The sequence below is a fragment of the Mytilus trossulus genome, unplaced genomic scaffold (assembly GCF_036588685.1).
Source record: "Mytilus trossulus isolate FHL-02 unplaced genomic scaffold, PNRI_Mtr1.1.1.hap1 h1tg000234l__unscaffolded, whole genome shotgun sequence".
NCBI classification, from domain to species: domain Eukaryota; kingdom Metazoa; phylum Mollusca; class Bivalvia; order Mytilida; family Mytilidae; genus Mytilus; species Mytilus trossulus.
The window spans coordinates 3,280,284-3,299,875 of record NW_026963315.1 but is presented as its reverse complement, the minus strand read 5'-3'; the positions used below and the strand labels follow the sequence as shown (position 1 = coordinate 3,299,875).

General features: G+C 35.2%; 3 protein-coding genes across 3 annotated transcripts; 1 reads left to right on the top strand and 2 right to left on the bottom strand.

Annotated features, from left to right (window-relative positions):
- The first annotated feature begins 1,617 nt into the window (after window positions 1-1,617).
- Window positions 1,618-12,475, top strand: LOC134701298 (uncharacterized). Its single transcript, XM_063562432.1, has 3 exons — window positions 1,618-1,748; window positions 7,983-8,279; window positions 11,303-12,475. The coding sequence occupies exons 1-3, from the start codon at window positions 1,727-1,729 to the stop codon at window positions 12,412-12,414; spliced, it is 1,431 nt and encodes a 476-aa protein (XP_063418502.1). The 5' UTR covers window positions 1,618-1,726; the 3' UTR covers window positions 12,415-12,475.
- Window positions 12,476-13,025: 550 nt separating this feature from the next.
- Window positions 13,026-15,168, bottom strand: LOC134701249 (uncharacterized). The gene is made up of 2 exons (XM_063562378.1): window positions 13,587-15,168; window positions 13,026-13,036 (listed from the first exon to the last, which is right to left on the bottom strand). The coding sequence occupies exons 1-2, from the start codon at window positions 15,166-15,168 to the stop codon at window positions 13,026-13,028; spliced, it is 1,593 nt and encodes a 530-aa protein (XP_063418448.1).
- Window positions 15,169-16,722: 1,554 nt separating this feature from the next.
- LOC134701248 (uncharacterized) lies at window positions 16,723-17,832 on the bottom strand. The gene has a single exon (XM_063562377.1). The coding sequence runs from the start codon at window positions 17,830-17,832 to the stop codon at window positions 16,723-16,725; it is 1,110 nt and encodes a 369-aa protein (XP_063418447.1).
- Between the last annotated feature and the right edge of the window lie 1,760 nt (window positions 17,833-19,592).

Below are 19,592 nucleotides of genomic sequence, written 5' to 3'. Positions count from 1 at the left end.
CGGATTAAGTTTGTATTTTCGCCAGACGCGCGTTTCGTCTACAAAAGACTCATCAGTGACGCTAGAATCCGAAAAAGTTAAAAAGGCCGATCTTGTCATTCCCTCATTGTTTGTGTGTTAGCTTGATATGATTTATTCATACAAACCTATAATATTTGGTAATCTTATAAAAATCAAACAATACTATCGTTATAACACGCATGGATCTATGATATGAATTACTGAGTAAAAATTGATTCTTTTGCAAAGGTCCTGGTGTAAATAGCTGAACAAATTATCTCTAAACCTTCAATCTGAATTTCACTTGAAGTTGCAATTTGTGTAAAGGTGCAAAAGGGACAATCAAAATTAATAAATAAAAGGACAACCGACAAAAACATGGTAAGAACTAAAATAAGAATAAAAGTATTCAAAATACAACACAGTACATACAGAATGAAGAGTATTGACCCCAGAAAATACCGTAAACATCTTGGGTTATCTGGAAGGTTGTTATAGATTATCGTTGATCATCTCAACCAGATTGATTTTCTCGCTTGAGCTGGTACAGCGAAAGTGAGAAAATCAATCGAGTTGAGATGACCAATGATAATCTGTTTATCGCTATTTTACCTATGACCACGTTGTCAATTTCATGTCAATTTCGTTAGTAACGCCACGTGGCTCCTTAGTTTTTGGCGATAATTTTTCCATCTCAAGCGAGAAGCATGATATGAAAATTATCACAAAAAAAAGATCAAAGGAAAAATGCACAAAATAGCAATAAAGCAGGTTATATGAGTTTTTCATGAAAGGACAAGGTTAAATTTTTGTAAAATATGCTCTGAATTCCGGAATATATCAAAAAGACCGTAATCTTTATCTTAAATTGATCTTTTTCTAAAACCTAACTTCTTTTCTAGACAAAACAAATATCTACATAACGATACTTTTAAGTCTCAAAATTCGGCATATTTGTTATCTTAAAGTTCGTTTCTGTGTGTGATGCATTGTCGTTTTTTGTTGCACTTAAGTCTTTTTTGTTGTTTCGTTGTTTTTCCTCTAATGGTTGATGTGTTTCCCTATGTGCGAATTTGTAACCCGGATTTGTTTTCTCTCAATCGATGATGTATGACTTTCAAAAAGGTGTACTACTTTTGCCTTTATTTGTAGATTCTTTTGTGCATCCACAGACCTAAAAATTTAAAGACTTTTGGGAAACTTTTGCCGCAACCTACGATCCAAAATAATGTGTAACAAAATGTGTCAAGGTTGATACATAAATATGTTCTTGATAAGGGATGTCGACCTCAGTTATTTATTATCAATCTTGTATAAACTATAAAAATACTTAACCAAAATTGATTATTGTATAATTAAGGGGTCATATCTTTAGAATGTGTAGTGCTAGGTGACATAAGAAGTTTAAATTTTAATATCATCGATAGTTCTTATTGAAATCTTTTACATTTTACTCTGATTTTAAACAAAAATATTAAAATTTTATTGCAGATTTTGTTTATTCGTGAACCTACACCTTAGGGCGAGTTTTATTATCTCATTTCTAAAGATTTTACTTATTTTAATATATCAAAGTTGAAACAATGATAAATACATTGATATTCATAGATTGAATGTCCTCAATAAACTCGGTGAATATTTAGACTTAACATCGTATGAAATTATTGTCTAGATAACAAGCTTAAGGTGAAGAAATAGGATTGATTCAAGATTTAACACCAAAAACATGGACCCTTTAAAATCTTTAAGTAAGTAAACAATTAGTTTTAATTAACTTTAACATACAAGTAAGAAGATGTGGTATAATTGCCAATGAGGCTATTCTCCTTAACAGACCTATTGACAAGAGTCAAAGGCAAATGACTAATCAATGAGTAAAACTCATACGGCATAGTCAGCTTTAATAGGTTTCGAAATGATAAATAGAAAACAATTGAAACAAAAAACGAATGAACGGCGTGATTAATGTGCAAAATAATAAACGAAGAACTAACAGGATACATATCAATATCATTTGTCTCTGGCTGATAGTTGTCTCATTATTATTTAAGATTATAACAAAATTACCGAACTCTAACATGTCTAATGCAATTTCAAACAGAGCAAATCTCCAAGTCCAAAAAAAACTGCTGAAACCAAACGCTATCCAACACTCCCATATCCCTCACTTAACTGTTTTATATATTGCATGTTTTTTGGCAATTAAAAATTACAGAAAAAGTATAATGTCCTTGTTATTTTATTAGTACAAATGTACAAATGTCTTGCTTTTCAACTTGATTTTATCATATTTACTATAATATTATCAATACTATCTTTGGTATTTCGAGAAACCAAAGTTTTCAAAAAACAGTTAATTTTATAACTAAGACTATATCATGCAATTATTATCCATGTCAACACACACGAGTGCCGAATACTAGACTGGCGATACCCTCATATCAGGCTCGCGGAGAAATATACAACACATTTAAAAACCAATTATTCAGAGAACAATTGAAGGTCTTTCCACCTCGATAATAAGAATGAAATTTAAAAAATGATTAATAGGTTTATGCAGAAGACTTAATTGTTTTATAATGATCCAGAAAGAATTTTTAGCGAAGGTCAAAATCTAGAACAACAAATTGACCATTGACCTTGACCTCAATTTGCAGGTCATAGTTCAGTGATCTCAAATCAAAAAACCCTAGGTCAATCACTTGTATGGTTGTGGAGAAAGACTGATTTTTAATACAAAAGGAGGAAAAACTCCTATAAGGCCTAGGGTTAACCAAAACGTTTCGACTTAAATAGTTTAAAGTTGAACCTTTTTGTATACAGCTATTTGGCAAACACATCATATCATTTACTGTCACAGTTTCTTTGGAATAATGATAACAAGCAAAATTCAAATTTTATTACATGACCTTGACCTTTGACTTTGACCTCAAATTCCTTCAAATAGACCAAGGACTTCATATCAAAAGACTATAGGCCTCTACGACTTATAACGTATTAATTTATCAAAAAAGTCGCCTATCTTAAATTTTCAAAGGGAAATAACTCTCATTAGATGTCTTTCGATCACTCAAGTAAAAATTCATTTAATCATTCTTAAGAGTAGACGAACAATTTGGTCAAAACAGTTTGCTAAAATCTTTTACAGTTTTCGAGATATAGCGATAACAAGAAAAAGGGGACGGGGGAAATAACTCCTATAAGAATAAGTGTTTGGTCACACAGGGTGAGTTTTGAAACCCCCATTACTGTACAACATCAATTGTCAAAAATCCATTCGATATGTTGTAAGACATCTCAGACGATAGAAGAAAACAAAATCAAAACAAAAACAAAAAGTCTTTCCACGAGAAGTGGAAAAACCTAATGAAATGTACATTTACCTGTTGAATCTCACACTAGATGGTCAACGAAATCATTTGAGTATGGACTAAAATATCAACCATCAGCATAAAACAATGATTTATAGGTTGCAAACAAAAAGTATCAACAAATGAAATATGTTTTTCCAATAATTGCAAAAGAAACAAGGTTGAGTCGTTCCACGCATTGTTGAATGCATTGGAAACAAGGACAGGTTGAAGAGGTCGTATGAATAATTAAATATTATTTCGGCAACTTCTATTTAAATATTCATGAGAAAAAGTGAAATCGGGTCAGTGACTGTATATGACATAGAAATATACAGTCAACGCATTTTGACTGCTCAAAAAGAACGAGGGCAGTATAAAATAAAATATACATTACTTAAACGTGAACACATGAATAAGACACCAACATGAACTATGACGTAGACGATAATTATCACTAGTCAAAAATAGAAGCATGGGATCCCATGACTGAACGTACCACGTAATTTAGCAAAATAATAAGTATAATATAAATAAAATTGAGAATGAAAATGGGGAATGTGTCAAAGAGACAACAACCCGACCAATTAAAAAAACCGTTTTGGACTTATATTGACTGATACACACAGTACAAATCAGGATGAATTTATAAAGTTAACGCACTAACCAATAACAGTTATGACGTATCGTTCATTTCAATTTATTACATATCGAGAATATCATATGTTGTTGTTTTTTTTCAATTTCACACCTGGATCAAACCTAGACGTATAGAGCAATGGCATTTTTGTTTTTAAACTGACTTTATCGTTGACATGACGTTAAACATATATAAGGGGTTTATAAAGCCCTCATTACCGTGATTGATATCGATTTCATGACGTCATACTTAATAGGGTTTGATAACGCCTTTTTGAAACAGTGACTGCTATGGATTTGCTGAAACATCACGATTGCTATCGATTGTATTTGATATACAATTTACTTGTATTTACAACGAAGTGAGCAGTCACTTTTATCAAATTTTCTTTGATGCAGTTGCAGCTCACAAGGAAGCTATTGAACAAAGAGTTCCAATTCAATTCAAATTAAGTTCATCCCTTCGTAAATTTTATGGATGCTTTCGGGAATTGGTTGACCGTTATGGAATATCCGTTTCATAGATTATAGTGGATATGTTCATTATGGTTTAACTACAATCCTGTCTACCTTCCACGAATTTGACTCAACAAACCAGGGCGTGAAAACGGGAAACGATGTCGGGCAGTACATGTGACAGCACAAGCGTTATTATGAGTGATTGATAACGCCATTGCAACAGTGACTAATATTGATTGTCTCATTGGCAGTGTAAGCGTGATGCGGCGTTGGCAAGTTTTTTTTAATAGTTCCACTTGAAAAGTCGAATTGTTTTGATTGAAAACATAATGACACGTGAAATTAAAAATGCGATTATAAGTGGTGGTAAACCCCACCTCTGTACCAGCAGATCATATATATTCATCAGCAAACCTTTCAGTTATTTAACCTTTCGGTTAATTAATCGCCTCCTCCCAGTAAAAGTTGACAAGATAACATTTTTTTTATAAAACAAATTCTTTGCACCCTGTGTCAACCCTAAGAAAATGATTAGTAAGTTCTAACCATCACCTCTTTGTTGATTATTAAATGTGTTTTTTACAGTTCCTAAATACTGATGTTTGAGTAATTATTTTTCTTTAGATATTTATTAATTACTAATTAGATTATTATCAGTTTACCTGAAAAATGCTTAAATTTGTTGATGATACAACTTTACATTTGTCATCTAAATCTATTGTAAATTTAAATATATGTTTGAATAAAGACTTAGACAATGTTATTAAATGGTGTAAAGAAATTGATATGACGAAAAAGAGCAAGAAATCAAAATGTATGCTTGTTGGATCAGACAGAAAAATGGTAAACTGTAATGAATATTTATGTGTTTTATCACAAGATAATATCGCTTTAGATAATGTTGAAGTTAAAAAACTTCTCGGAATTCATATATATTGATAGAAACCTATCATGGTCAATTCAAATAGAAAATATGCTAAAGTATTTCAACCATAATATATTTATTAAAAAGGTTGAAACGTTATTTACCATTAATGAGTCTTATTCTTTTTTTACAATATCTATATATTACCCATTATTGACTACTGTATGGGGGCTTACCACACATATTAATCTGGAGAGGATACATACGCTCCATAAACGTGCTGCAAGATTAGTTTTATATGTTTCTTTTGATTTTCCATCAACAGTAATGTTTAAAAAACTTGCATGGATGACTATATTTACAAGGATACACACTATTGTCAAGCTGTGTTAATGTTTAAGTGTATGAATGGTCTAGCACCTGATTATCTATCTATTAAATTTACTGCTTGTGCTGATCTTGATAATTATTGTCTGAGGTCGACAACATCAGGACTTCGTCATCATGTTCATGTACCAAACCAAATTCTGATTTTTTAAAAAGAACATTAAATATTCTGGTCTTATTACCTGGAACAATTTACCAAATAATATTAAAGAAATAGATAATTTAGATACATTTAAGACCAACTGTTCAAACTATTTTCTAACTGAACAGAATAAAGATGCACGAAACTGATGTATTTTTTTTCTTCTTCTGCTAAATACATAATATGTACTTATTCAATGTTTAAGCTGCTATATTTTACTGTATTATGTATTTTATTTTGTATGTATTTTTGTCCCTTTTTTATTTTTATTAATAGTTTTGAAGGCCTTATAGAAGATTAACATGCACTAATGTGTTACCTTCGTTGAATAAAGAATTTTGTTATTATTTATTATTTAATGAGCTATTATTTATAGTAACAAATAGTTGGACTATTATCAAGTCCTAGGTAATAATATTGAGATTTTACGATCATAAAACAAAAACCCAATTACATAAAATGGGAATAATTTTGAGTTGCATTTTGAAAATGTTTACCGACCGAGTACTCGAGTATCGCTCGGTAAATCCAACGAGTAATCGATTAGTATTTCTTCACTGAGTTGGCATCCCTAGTCTCGATTAATGGTAAGCAGGATACGGGATTCTGATAAAAACAATTAGCGGAAACTGTGATCAGACACCATCCCTAATTTAGACCCCCTTGTTTTCCAACAGTCACACTTTTAATGAAATCTAAACGAATTAAAAGAAGGCCACAATTAGGACCTCTGAATGCAACCATTCGCCCCGATAGAAGCAAGATATCAGTAGACTTTAAACGTATAATTCATCTATTTGTATAGCCACATGTTATGTGTAATACGGGTATTTAGAATTATCTTCCCTCCAAAACATTTCTAGTAATATTATTGGTTTTAAGAAAATCACGAGGAGACCCTGTGTAACATGTTAACATAAGTATAGTGGGCGCAATTTATTTAATATACTTACTGGAAGTGTGATGAGATAATTGAAGCTGTTAATTTTCTCCTTGATAATGTTTATGTACATTTCGGCAACACAGTTTATCGACAGGTTGCAGATATCCCTATGGGCACTAATTGCACCCCTATTATAGTAGATTTTATTTTATACTGTTATGAATCACAGTGTTTGACTAAACTCAGTAAAGACCCATCGAAATTACATTTAATTGATAAATATTTGTTCGTTAAATAATCAGGAACTTTTTCAATATACTGCTGAAATTCACCCCCAAGGAACTTACAATAAATAAATCAAATTTAAACGGTGATAACTGTCCTTTTCTAGATTTAGATATTTTGGTTTTAAACAGGAAACTCCACACTTAATTTTGGATTTTTCGTTCCCTATTGTTAATTGTCAATTTTTAGATGGTGATGTTCCTTTGGCACCCTCTTACGGTGTTTATATTTCACAGATCGTTCGCTATGTCCGTGTCTGTTGAGCCGTTTGTTAGTTTCAACGAACGTAATCTATGTAGTACTGGTAAATTATTAATCCAAGGATTTCGTTACCATAAATTACTTAAAAACTTTAGTCAAGTTTTCCATAAATTTAAAGATTATGTTTTGGAGTTTGGTTGTACATGTAGAAAACTTATTTCAAACAGGATAGCACATCAGCAATTTTACGGAAATGTTGTTAACAGTGCGCGGAAATTTAGAAAGGATCCTGGTAAACTTACTGCTTCTTTGAATAAACTTCTTTTAAAAGGGTACCAATTCAACCATGTAATAAAATAATTGAATATTGTTTTTATGGTGTAAATATTGATTTTGTTAATAGAAATTTAAAGCAAACTAAATATTAAAAGTATGTTATATACATATATACATTCATGGATCTACAATCTGTAGATACCTGTATCTTGGCATTGCACAAGATCATGTTTATCCTTGACTGTTTTTGACGTCTTTATACTAAATCCATTGGATGTTGGATGTGTACAGATTGATATTTTAGTCTGAGATGCATGATTTTTTGGTTTATTGAAAAAATATATTTGTTAATTGTAGTGCTAGCCATGATGATTAACCAGGTAATATCGTAAAGTATTATCACATATTTTGACGTATATACCGGTGTGTTTATATTTACAAATTCAGTAGATGTATTTAGTATATATTTTCTAAACCAATCGTATTTATTTTCAGCCTTTCTGCTTTTTATGGGTGCTTCATATTTGATTCTAGTTGATGCTCAAACAAAACATAAAGTACAGGTGTTACTTACTACAGGAGACCAATCAAAACTTCTGTCTCAAGAACCAGACTTACATCCAAGTCCTACTAATGGCGACGGACCGGAAATAGTAGTAGATAAAAGTAAACAATATCAAAGAATGGAGGGATTTGGTGCAGCGATCTCAAATTCTGCCGCTTACGTAATTTATCACAGTCCAAAAAGACATGAGATTATGCGAGATCTTTTCAGTCCGGCAGACGGAATAGGTACATATTTTCTATAACTCTAAATGAATGAAAACCAAATTCACTAAACATAACTAGGACTATGGTATTTTTATAAATGAATTCATGATATCATGGGAGTTAATTTGAGATAAGACTCAATTAAAAATGTAAATTCTATAGAAAACAGTCAAGATACTGCTATGAAATAGCAGAAACAAATAAATATACATACTTGTATTGTTAGATATACTGTTCCCAGGAAATAGCAACTAAATGAAAGAGGAACCCTTACATAATCTTATGTGATCTAGACGACATTAAGTGCATTCATCAGCCATGATATGGTGTCTATACAATATATTTAACTATAAACCATACAGAGTCTTTACAGGTAACTAATTAGAAACTAATAAAAGATCTGCCAACAACACCAATTATCCTTCAAATACCAAATTCATAGGGAATGACATAGGACACCAATAAAACCGATTACGGATTTGAGACAGACCAATGATTATATGTAAGATTAAACTATTTTTTCATCACATCTCCTCATCTTTAATTACATTCAGTGAATTACAAAAATATTGCTCAATCCTACCCAATCTACTCGCGCTTTTCTCTGAAAATTGAAAAGAGAATTGTCATTTTTAAAAAGGATAGTTAAAAACTGCAGATATTTGATTAAACAAAATTTAGAACTCATCGGGTAGGGCTTGTCATACCAAGCAAAATTTCGTGGGGAGGTAATATACACAAAATAAAACTGCTTAAAAGGTCAATCGCAAAAATATTTGCTGAACACCTATCAGAGACTGAATTTGGGAGATGTTTTCTATGTTTAGTTGATGAATATAGGATCAACAGATTCCTTATATCCTGCTTAAACTTGTTAAGTGAAATTTAAATGTTATTTGTAACCATTTTTCCCGAAACTACCTCAAAAATTAATAGTGACTCCTTGTAGTTGACATGTACAAAATTCTCGTACCAATCTTACAATAACTGAACTTCTGTTGTGAACAAAAGCAGTTCAATAGCATTGACCTGTATTCAACCTTTATAAACAATCATGCACATACCTTCATAGGTGATGGTTCTGGATGAAATTTGCAGAATACCGAAAAATGGCCAAATAATTCAGAGTATAGAGAAAAACAAGCAAAAACATTATGAATAGAGAATAAAGTGGTGCAAAAGTATAAGATACATATGTTTCCGGGATTTTTGTGGATATAGGATAACCACGAATGCAAATGTTCAACGAATTACAAAGTTTCAAAAGGCTTTGTATGCAGAGATTGGCAAAACCAAGAAATCAAATATCCACGATAATTGGTACTTACAAAAATAAAGGAATCAACAGTATACCGGTAAATCATACAATCCCCCTTAAACAGTCAGACTCTCATATAGAAGACTGCAAATTAAAACCGTCTATGAAAAACAATATAGAACGTTTATGTAATAACACATAACACATTTGAAAAATTTTTGGTAACATTTTTTTACGAATTTAAGACCCCTTGAGTGAGCAATTGTTTTGTATTTAACAGTTTCATTCCCATTTTGGCAATACAACGCGTGTGTTAAATATAGTGCTAATGTTGTATTGCCAAAATAGAAATGAAACTGTTAATTGCAAAACAATTTCCGACTTAAGGGGGTCTTATATTCGTTAAAAAAATAGTTAACAAAAACTTATGTTTTATTTATTTACCTAAATCTATTCTAAGAACAAATTAATGTCAACTATATCACATAAGATCACATAAAGGCTGAATACTAAGTAAAAATTAATGTTCATGTTGCTTTACCCTAGTTTTCTATGCAGATGCATTGTAAATGTTTATTGTTTTGTTAGGCTAGTCAATGTCTAGTTTCAAAATCCGAAACAGCGGTTACGTCCTCTTTAATACGCTACATTGACTTTAATGATAGTTTAGCGAAGCAACGTCACCACTGATGATAGTCCGTCGGACGGGGACGATAAATGACTGACCCGTGTTAGAAAGAGACATATCTCTTGCACGTTAAAGACACCCTTGTAGATTTCCAAAAAGAGTAGGCTAATGCCGCTACAAGACCAAACTCGCACCCGCAAAGTGGAAAGGGATTTATATAAGTTTTCCAATCCACTATAAATAAATATATTTAAACTAAACTGTTTCGGAGTTTGGTCTAGTTTTTGTCGGTGGCAATAATGTGTTTTAATGCATAGGATTAATCTTATTCTTTCCAAAAAAGTCTGTCATTTATAAAATTGAGCTGCAGGTTGATATGTTGTAATACCTTTAAAGTTAGACCAACATTTGCATATACATTCAGCTAAATGTAGGAGATGTTTAAATTCTTTAAAGTGGGATCACAGGAATCATAATTCAATATAAAACATAAATAAAACAATAACAAAAAGAAACGTAATATGCGCAGTCACATGAATTTATAGCATTAACGGACTTCATCTTGAAAACACATGACTAGTTTTATAATCTTTTTCTAGTGGAGCAGGAATTGCTGACCTTTCCATAACAGCTTCGTTAAACTCCAGTTTATTTTGGTATGGTCTATATTGCTCCCCAAAAAAGGGTTATCCTATTTTTGCAAGCTGTATTCCAACTTGTCAATGTCATAAATCTAAAACAGACGCGAAGCATACCATGGGGACATTTAAAACTCGCACTGATAATACTGTAATGTAGTCGCACTTCACGTTGTTTATTCTGATATGAAACTTCTTATATATGAATATAAAATGTATGATTGTAAAATTGATGCGGATAGAATTCAAAGGGGAAGCAACACAACGATATAAAACGAGGTGTTAAACAAGTAATTTAATCATTACAAGACCTGTCATGATTCTTCTAAACGTCAAACATAATGTATTTGATTATGTCATAAATTGGTATGCCTGTATTTGACACATTATCGTTCTGCTTAGACTTCCGATTTTTAAAAGTGTTTTGGGAACTTGTTTATTATTTCGCTGTCTTATGAGTTTGGGATTATTTTTTTTTTCTTTTTTAAATGCTGGCAGATAACTTTTTTTTTCATTTCAGGAGTATCTTTCGTCCGAATAACAATGGGTGGTTCTGACCTACAAGCTGTACCTCCGTACACCTATGATGATATGCCTAACGGCCAAACAGATTTTAATATGGACCATTTCAGTGTTAACAAAGATCGTGAATTCTTTATACCTATTATCAAGGAGGCATTGAGTCTTAATCCAAAGCTGAAAATACTTGGATCTCCTTGGAGTCCCCCAGCTTGGATGAAGTCAAGTAATTCACTTTACGGAGGTGATTTTCATGTGGATTATGACGGAAAATACCAACAGGCGTTATCCTTGTATTTCGTAAAATTCATTCAAGCGTATAAAGCAGAGGGTATAGATATTCACGCCATTACGATCCAAAACGAACCCAGATACCAGACGACAGGTTACCCAACCATGACAATGTCTTGGCAAATACAAAGAGATTTAGTTAAATGGCATATGGGACCGTTATTTCTCAGTAATAATATTTATACTAGAATACTAATATTTGACCATAACTGGGACATTCATGCATATCCGGAAAATATTTTAAAGGACCATGATGCTGCCCAATACATAAGCGGTGTGGCTTGGCACTGCTATGGAGGAGACAAATCTGAGTCAGCAACATTTCACAGCAAATTTCCAAACGTTGATAATTACTTTACGGAATGCTCCGGTTTTGCGAGCGCACCTCATTTTAGTGATAATTTAGTATGGAATTTGGACGTTTTGTTTATTCATCAACCGACGTGTTGGGTTAAATCAGTCGTTCTTTGGAATATAGCCCTTGACGACCAATGGGGACCCCAAGTTCAGGTTTCTGGATGTAAGAACTGTAGAGGAGTAATCACTGTACCACGTGGAAGCAACGTTTACCGGAAGGAAGTAGAGTATTACGTCATCGGCCACCTATCCAAAGTAGCCCAGACCCAATCAATGAGAATAGACTCTACTGACAATGTTGACGGCTTACGTTCGGTTGCGTTCGAGAATCCTGACGGTACAATTGCAGTGGTCATACTAAATAAGCAAGATCAGACCAAATCGTTGAATGTAAACATTGATGGCAATATTTATCATTTCTCCTTGAATGGAAAGTCAGTTGTTTCGATGTTATATTCCCCTTAAATTGCAGCATGATACTGCAAAAGTGTTTCGAAATTTTTGTGCAGTGTTTTATGTAACAAAACAATAAACCCCTATTCTTCATTATCAAGAACGAGCGTTAATAATGTGTTGATGAACTATCTTGTTAAATCAATGATCGAAATTCTATTTCAACTTATACTACTATTTATACCAAATAAGAACTTAAATACTTCGCCAATTGTGCCACAAGTGTAGCAAAAGCAATCGTCTGAGCCTCCCGGAGCACATAAAACTACCTTGCTAGTTTAGGTTAAAAGGCGCTCATGTTAATGTTGCTCTAGTTTTTTAGTTTTGCTTATTGTGCTTTCAATTTTTTTAATGAATGTTATGTATATACCGGGAACAGTCTTTTGTATCAAGTTTAATGTAGTTTCAATTTCAAAATTCCACATTCTGTTTTTAGTAAGTTCCGGGGTTTAAAACTTTACATGACCGATGGTTTATGAATGTGATGTCTTATGGTTGGATAATAGTTGAGCGGTATAGTCATGGTTAGCCCTTTAATACATTCATTTTGTATGCGCCTGTATACGGACTATATCTCAAAACTTGTATTCCCTGTCATGATTTCCTTGATAAAGGGTTGCTACTTATAATGAAGCTATTAAACAAGAGTTCCAAATGACGAAGTTGAAATTATCCCTTCGTATAAGTTTTACGGACAACATCACGAGTTGGTTGGGCGTTTTGGAATATCCTTTTCACAGATGATATCGAATATGATCCTTATGTTTTAACTTCAACCCATTGCCTTTTTATGAATGTGACCTTCCGAATTATACTATTTACCGGGTTGTAATAATATGAGCAACAAGATGGATGCCACACGTAGAGAAGGATCTGTTTACCCTTCCGGAGCACATGCGATCAACACGAGTTTTTGGTGGGGTTGGTGTTGCGTAGTCTCTAGTTTACTATATGTTGTGTCGTTTGTACTATTATTTAATTGTTTGTTTTTCTTTTTGCCAAATATGTAGAAGGATCTGCTTACCCTTCCGGAGCACCTGAGATCACCTTTAGCTTTTTTTGTGGGGTTCTTATTGCTTAGTCTTAGTTTTCAGTGTTGTGTCTTCTGTACTACTGTTTGTCTGTTTGTCTTTATATTTTATAGCCATGGCGTTGTAAGTTTATTTTTCGATCGATGAGTTTGCCTTGGTTGTGTCGCCAAGTAAATCTCCCCTGTGTAAGAGCGATATTGCACCCTGAAAGAACATGTTGTAGAGTTCCTCTGTTTCCGCACAAGGGACAGTCTGGTGTTTCTGATAGTTTCCACCTGTGCAGATTTGAAGGTGTCGGTAACACATCATACACTAATCTCAGAAGGAACTGCAGTTGGTATTGCGGATATCGCCATATATCTGACCATGTAAGGGATCGTTGTTCCAAATCCCATCTCGACCAAGCACCTTGGCTCTCTAATTCTACTGTCTTTGCTTGTCTGTTTTCTTCTTCTCTAGATTTTATCTCTCTTTGGACAAGACTTCGTCTTTCTTGTGTGTTAGCGTTCTTCCAGAAGACACTTTTAGATGTACCAAGGCCCTGTCGTCCTACTGCCACTGTTCCAACAATATCTTTATGCCTCAATCTACTCTCTGCCTCTGAAACTGCTTTTGATGCTGACCATTTCCGTCCTGTTCTTACTTGGACACCTGCTGTTCTTACTTTGTGATCTCTAGATTCTTTCAGTGTCATCACAAGGCGACTTTTGCTAACTTTAAATTCTTCCACTAGAGATGTAAATGGTAGCTGCAACTTTGCGGTTCTGCTGTATAGTCCTACAGTTGTAAAACTTGGAGGGACACCTAACCATTTCCTTAGATGTCTGTTGATGGTTCTTTCAAGCTTCTCAACTGTTGTTAACGTTATTTCGTATAGCATAAGTGGCCATGATATTCTTGGCAGGAGTCCATGTTGGTATATCCATGCCTTCAATTTTCCTGGTAGACCTGTCTTGTCGATGCTCCTCATTCCCTCTGAAACCTGTTGTTCAATTCTCTTGATATCGTTTTTGTCACTAAGAGAGTCATCATACCATTTTCCTACGCACTTGATGGGATTGTCTATTATTGATGGAATGACTTCTCCATGTTCTCCTTGCACCTTCAGTTCGACTTGGTGTGTTCTCTTCCCTTTCCTTATAATTAGAGCTCTAGACTTCTTTGGCTTGAAAGACATCCTTGCCCATGTTACTGTCTCTTCCAAGGCCTTTAATATCCATCTAGCCTGTATATGGGTATCTGTAGTGATGGTTAAGTCGTCCATGAACCCTCTATTTGGTGGTTGCCTGATGTCAGTTGATGTTTTCGGGCCTCTAGTTTCTCTCTCACCAGATTTAATAATCATATTCATTCCCATGACAAACAATATAACTGAGATGGTACATCCAGTAACTATTCCTTTTTGTAGTTTCTGCCATGTTGTTGTAAAAGTGCTTGTTGTAAATCGCAGCTCAATCCCACTGAGATAACTTCTTATCACTTTCTTAAAGTGGTCGGGAATATGGTAATGATCTAGTGATTGTTGTATCAGCATGTGAGGAACAGTACCATAGGCATTGGCCAAATCTAGCCATACTACTGTCAGATCTTTCTTGTTCACTTTGGCCTCTTGAATAAGTTGTGAAATGATGCTTGTATGTTCAATACATCCTGAGAATCCTGGTATTCCGCCCCTCTGTACTGAAGTGTCTACATAGTTGTTATCTGTCATATATGATGTCATCCTTCTAGCCATAATAGAGAAGAAGATCTTTCCTTCTACATTTAGGAGGGAAATTGTCCGGAATTGTGTGATGTTCTCCGATTTTTCTTCTTTTGGAATAAAACACCCCTCTGCTTTCTGCCAACATGATGGTATCTTCCCTTTCCTCCAAACTACTTTCAGTAGCCTCCACAGGTGTTTCAAAATTTTTGGGCACTTCTTATATACCTTGTATGGGATGCCATTTGGTCCTGGTGATGATGCTGACCTGGCTTTCTTCACTACATCTGACACTTCTTTTCATGATGGTTCCTTAGTGTTCATTGGTATTTCTGGTTCTGGTACATTTTCTATCCTATCGCAGTTACCTAGATGTTCCCACTGCCTTTCATCGCTGTGTGTCTCTGATAGATGTTTTTCCACTTCCTCTTTCGTGCTTTTTACTGAACTCGCCTTTGTTCCGTCCAGTGTGGCTTTGGTAAACTTGTAGGGGTTGGCAACAAACATTGCTCTCTTCTTCCCTCTTTCTCTCCTTGCTTTTCTGATTCTTTCTGCTCTTTGTAGATTGTTTCTTCTTTCCCTCAGTATTGATCTTAACTCATTCAATCCTTCTTTTTCCTCCTCATTTGCTCTTTTATACTGCTTTGTTACATCATTTATTTCGGTTCTGAGTGTTTGTATTTCTTGTTGACGTCTGTTATGTTTCATGTTACCCTGAGTGCCTTCTCTGGTTTTGGTGTTACTAACTCCGAATCTATCTTCTCCTACTGCATATACAATAGTTGACAATGCTGATATCTTCCTTTGAACGTCTCCAGTAAGTGTGTTATCCAAGATCTTGTCTAGGTCTTCATCAAAGATCTCCCATCTCCTATCATCTGTTGGTGGCCATTGTATCTTTTCTTTCCTGCTGTCTGCTGAAGGTGTCGATGTTCTCTGCTGGTTTTCATTCCCTTGCTCCTCCTCAATGTTGATCTGAGTAGCTTCATTAGGTAAGAGGTCCTCAGCACTATGGTGTGCTTCCTGGCTGTGGTCCTCCGTCGTCTCATCAGTGTTAACTGTGCGTTCCCTTTGCTGCTTCCCAGATCCACACTTAGTTCTTGTCTGGTGTATCTTCAAACCTTTTAAGTTCTTGCAAACCTTCCCACAATGACACTTGGTTTCTGCCGTTGTTCCAGTCAAAGTCCGTTGGATTAGCCGAGTTGTTACCGTTTTTGTCCTGCTCAATGGGTCTCTCATCCTCCCCCCTCTCGGAAGACCCTGGGGGTATTGCTCTTTATTCTGTTCTGTAACTTGGTATGGTGTTCCTTCACAGGAACAGTGTGTTGGGATGCCAACCCTTCACACCCTGATTTCAGTCTTCCCTGAATGCCATCTGTCTCTCCAGACGTCACCATTCTATTCTTGGTTGTCAGCTAGTCTTTCCCAGCAGTCACTGGTAGGTCCAGATTACAAGTTACTTACATACAGTACTGGTGGAATTACTGCAAACACCGCCAATGTCCTCAGCCGAGGCCATCCATCATCATGTGTTTCGACCCCTAGCTCGGTACACTCTCAGGATGGGGGGTCCACAGTGGTGATCAATCACTGCGCATTGGTGGTGGGTTTCCAGCTACTACTATCTCTCTTCATCCATATCCAGCAAGATGCTTTCTCTGCTGCTTGGCCTAGTTTCTTGATTGCTGCTCTTCTATTCTGGCCAGTCACTCCAACTGCAGAAAACATTCTCCACACTGACTGTGCAGGGAAGCCTCTGCAGCCAACCTCAACAGGAAAGTTCCATGTCTGCCATCCTCTATCTCTGCACTCTGCCAACAGTCCATCATATTTTGCCCTCTTTCTTTCATTTGCTTCGCCACATCTCTCCTCCCAGGGAACTGTCAACTCTATGATTACTACTTTTTTACTGCTTGTAGACCAAAGTACCATGTCTGGTCTTAGGTTTGTTGGTACAATATCAGGATATTGCATCTTCTTTCCTAGATCAACTTCTAACTGCCAATCCTTTGCCTGATTAAGCATTCCTGATATGTTCTTTTTACTTTTCTGGCCTACTTCACCCTCCTTCACAAACTGGATCTTGATAGGTTTGTCTCTAATGTGTTTCGCATCTTTCCTCTGTTTCTCTATAACTTCAGCAAGTTCCCGGAGTACTTGGTTGTGTCGCCAAGTAAATCTCCTCTGTGTAAGAGCGATATTGCACCCTGAAAGAACATGTTGTAGAGTTCCTCTGTTTCCGCACAAGGGACAGTCTGGTGTTTCTGATAGTTTCCACCTGTGCAGATTTGAAGGTGTCGGTAACACATCATACACTGATCTCAGAAGGAACTGCAGTTGGTATTGCGGATATCGCCATATATCTGACCATGTAAGGGATCGTTGTTCCAAATCCCATCTCGACCAAGCACATTGGCTCCCTAATTCTACTGTCTTTGCTTGTCTGTTTTCTTCTTCTCTAGATTTTATCTCTCTTTGGACAAGACTTCGTCTTTCTTGTGTGTTAGAGTTCTTCCAGTAGCAACTTTTTGATGTACCAAGGCCCTGTCGTCCTACTGCCACTGTTCCAACAATATCTGTATGCCTCAATCTACTCTCTGCCTCTGAAACTGCTTTTGATGCTGACCATTTCCGTCCTGTTCTTACTTGGACACATGCTGTTCTTACTTTGTGATCTCTAGATTCTTTCAGTGTCATCACAAGGCGACTTTTGCTAACTTTAAATTCTTCCACTAGAGATGTAAATGGTAGCTGCAACTTTGCGGTTCTGCTGTATAGTCCTACAGTTGTAAAACTTGGAGGGACACCTAACCATTTAAGAAGCAATAGAAAAGAAAAGATTTCAAATAAGTTGATGTAAAACAAATTAAAGGTCAATGTATGGCTTTGGACAATGAGAAGTTTGTTTACTCCGATTGCAATACATTTTGTTCTTGTTTTTTTTCTTACTGATGTTTTTTTTCTTTTTAGTGCAATGTTCATGCTTATATAAAATGTGCGGATACACATTCACAATTTTAGTCAATTTTTCATAGACTTCAATAGATCAGCTTTATAAACATCCATAAAGATATGATCATCTTGCAAGAAAAAATATTTGCCACTGGATATATATAAAACAAAAATCAACACAGCGGGCAATCCCGCACCCAGAGTCTCCAAAGTAAATCAATAAACTTACATAAAACAAAGTTGCATACCATAATTGAAGTCTTGAAACAGTAACAACGTCAAAGTCCATTAGAAAAGCATTTAATGTGCTGTAACGGATCCTTTGCTAGTCTTGAATGATTTTTTATTTTAGTTCATTAATATATTTCGGAGTCCATTCACCCTCTCAATCGCTCGCTCATTCACTATTTCACTAATGAGCTCATTTATTCGCTTGTTTACTCGCTCTACTTTTCCTTGCTAACACGCTTGCTCATCCTCGCTATATCTCAATCGATCGCTCATTCACTATTTCACTAATGAGCTCATCCATTCGCTTGTTCACCTTCTCTACTTTTCCTTGCTAACAAGCTTGCTCATCTCGCTATATCTCAATCGATCGCTTATTCACTATTTCACTAATGAGCTCATCCATTCGCTTGTTCACCTTCTCTACTTTTCCTTGCTAACACGCTTGCTCATCCTCACTATATCTCAATTGATCGCTCATTCACTATCTCACTAATGAGCTCATCCATTCGCTTGTTCACCTTCTCTACATTTCGCGCTAACACGCTTGCTCATCCTCGTTATCTCTCATTCACTCGCTTATTCACTTTCTCACTAATGAGCTCATTCATTCTCTTGTTCACTAGCTCTTCTTTTTCTCGCTAACACGCTTGCTCACCCTCCCTATCTCTCATTAACTCGCTTCCTCACAATCACTAACACATCAAATCCCTCTCTCTCATTCTCCTATTCACTAACTTACTCATTATTTCGCTCACTGATTCACTAACTTACTGGCTTGTCTATCCGCTGTCTCGTTCTTTCATACACTCGATCATTGTTGTACTTTCACTTGCTCGTCGTTCGCATGTCAGCACACGCACTAGATTATCCATTCTCTCTTTCACTCATTCAGTAACTCGCTGTCTCACTCATCGATCAATCACTTGCTCGATCAATCCATTGAACTCATTCTAATACGCTTCCACATTGCCACCTATACGCTTACACACTCACCTTATCGCTCATTTCTCTTCTCTTTGTCTTGCTTGTTTATTCATCGTCTATTTGCTTGCTTATTCGTCTACTCGTTCATTCATTTATTTGCCCACGCACATGCGCATGTATCGCTCATTTAATCAGTGACATCATTCATCCACTCATATTTGACCTTTTCAATCACAACCTCCTGGGCAATTTAGAGCCCAACAGGACTTGCCAATGAAACAACTCTCCACAAGAATTTTATAATGTCTGGATAGGACAATGTTATGTTATCTCCATCAAGTCTAGTATGA

What these genes read in the sequence shown, in the direction of transcription:
- LOC134701298 (XM_063562432.1), top strand. Translation starts at nt 1,727, where the DNA reads ATGGACCCTTTAAAATCTTTAA. An exon ending in GGACCCTTTAAAATCTTTAA is followed by an intron (nt 1,749 to 7,982) that starts GTAAGTAAACAA and finishes ATTTATTTTCAG; the next exon opens with CCTTTCTGCTTTTTATGGGT. An exon ending in CAGTCCGGCAGACGGAATAG is followed by an intron (nt 8,280 to 11,302) that starts GTACATATTTTC and finishes TTTTCATTTCAG; the next exon opens with GAGTATCTTTCGTCCGAATA.
- LOC134701248 (XM_063562377.1), bottom strand. Translation starts at nt 17,832, where the DNA reads ATGACACTGAAAGAATCTAGAGATCACAAAGTAAGAACAGCATGTGTC.
- LOC134701249 (XM_063562378.1), bottom strand. Translation starts at nt 15,168, where the DNA reads ATGGCTAGAAGGATGACATCATATATGACAGATAACAACTATGTAGAC.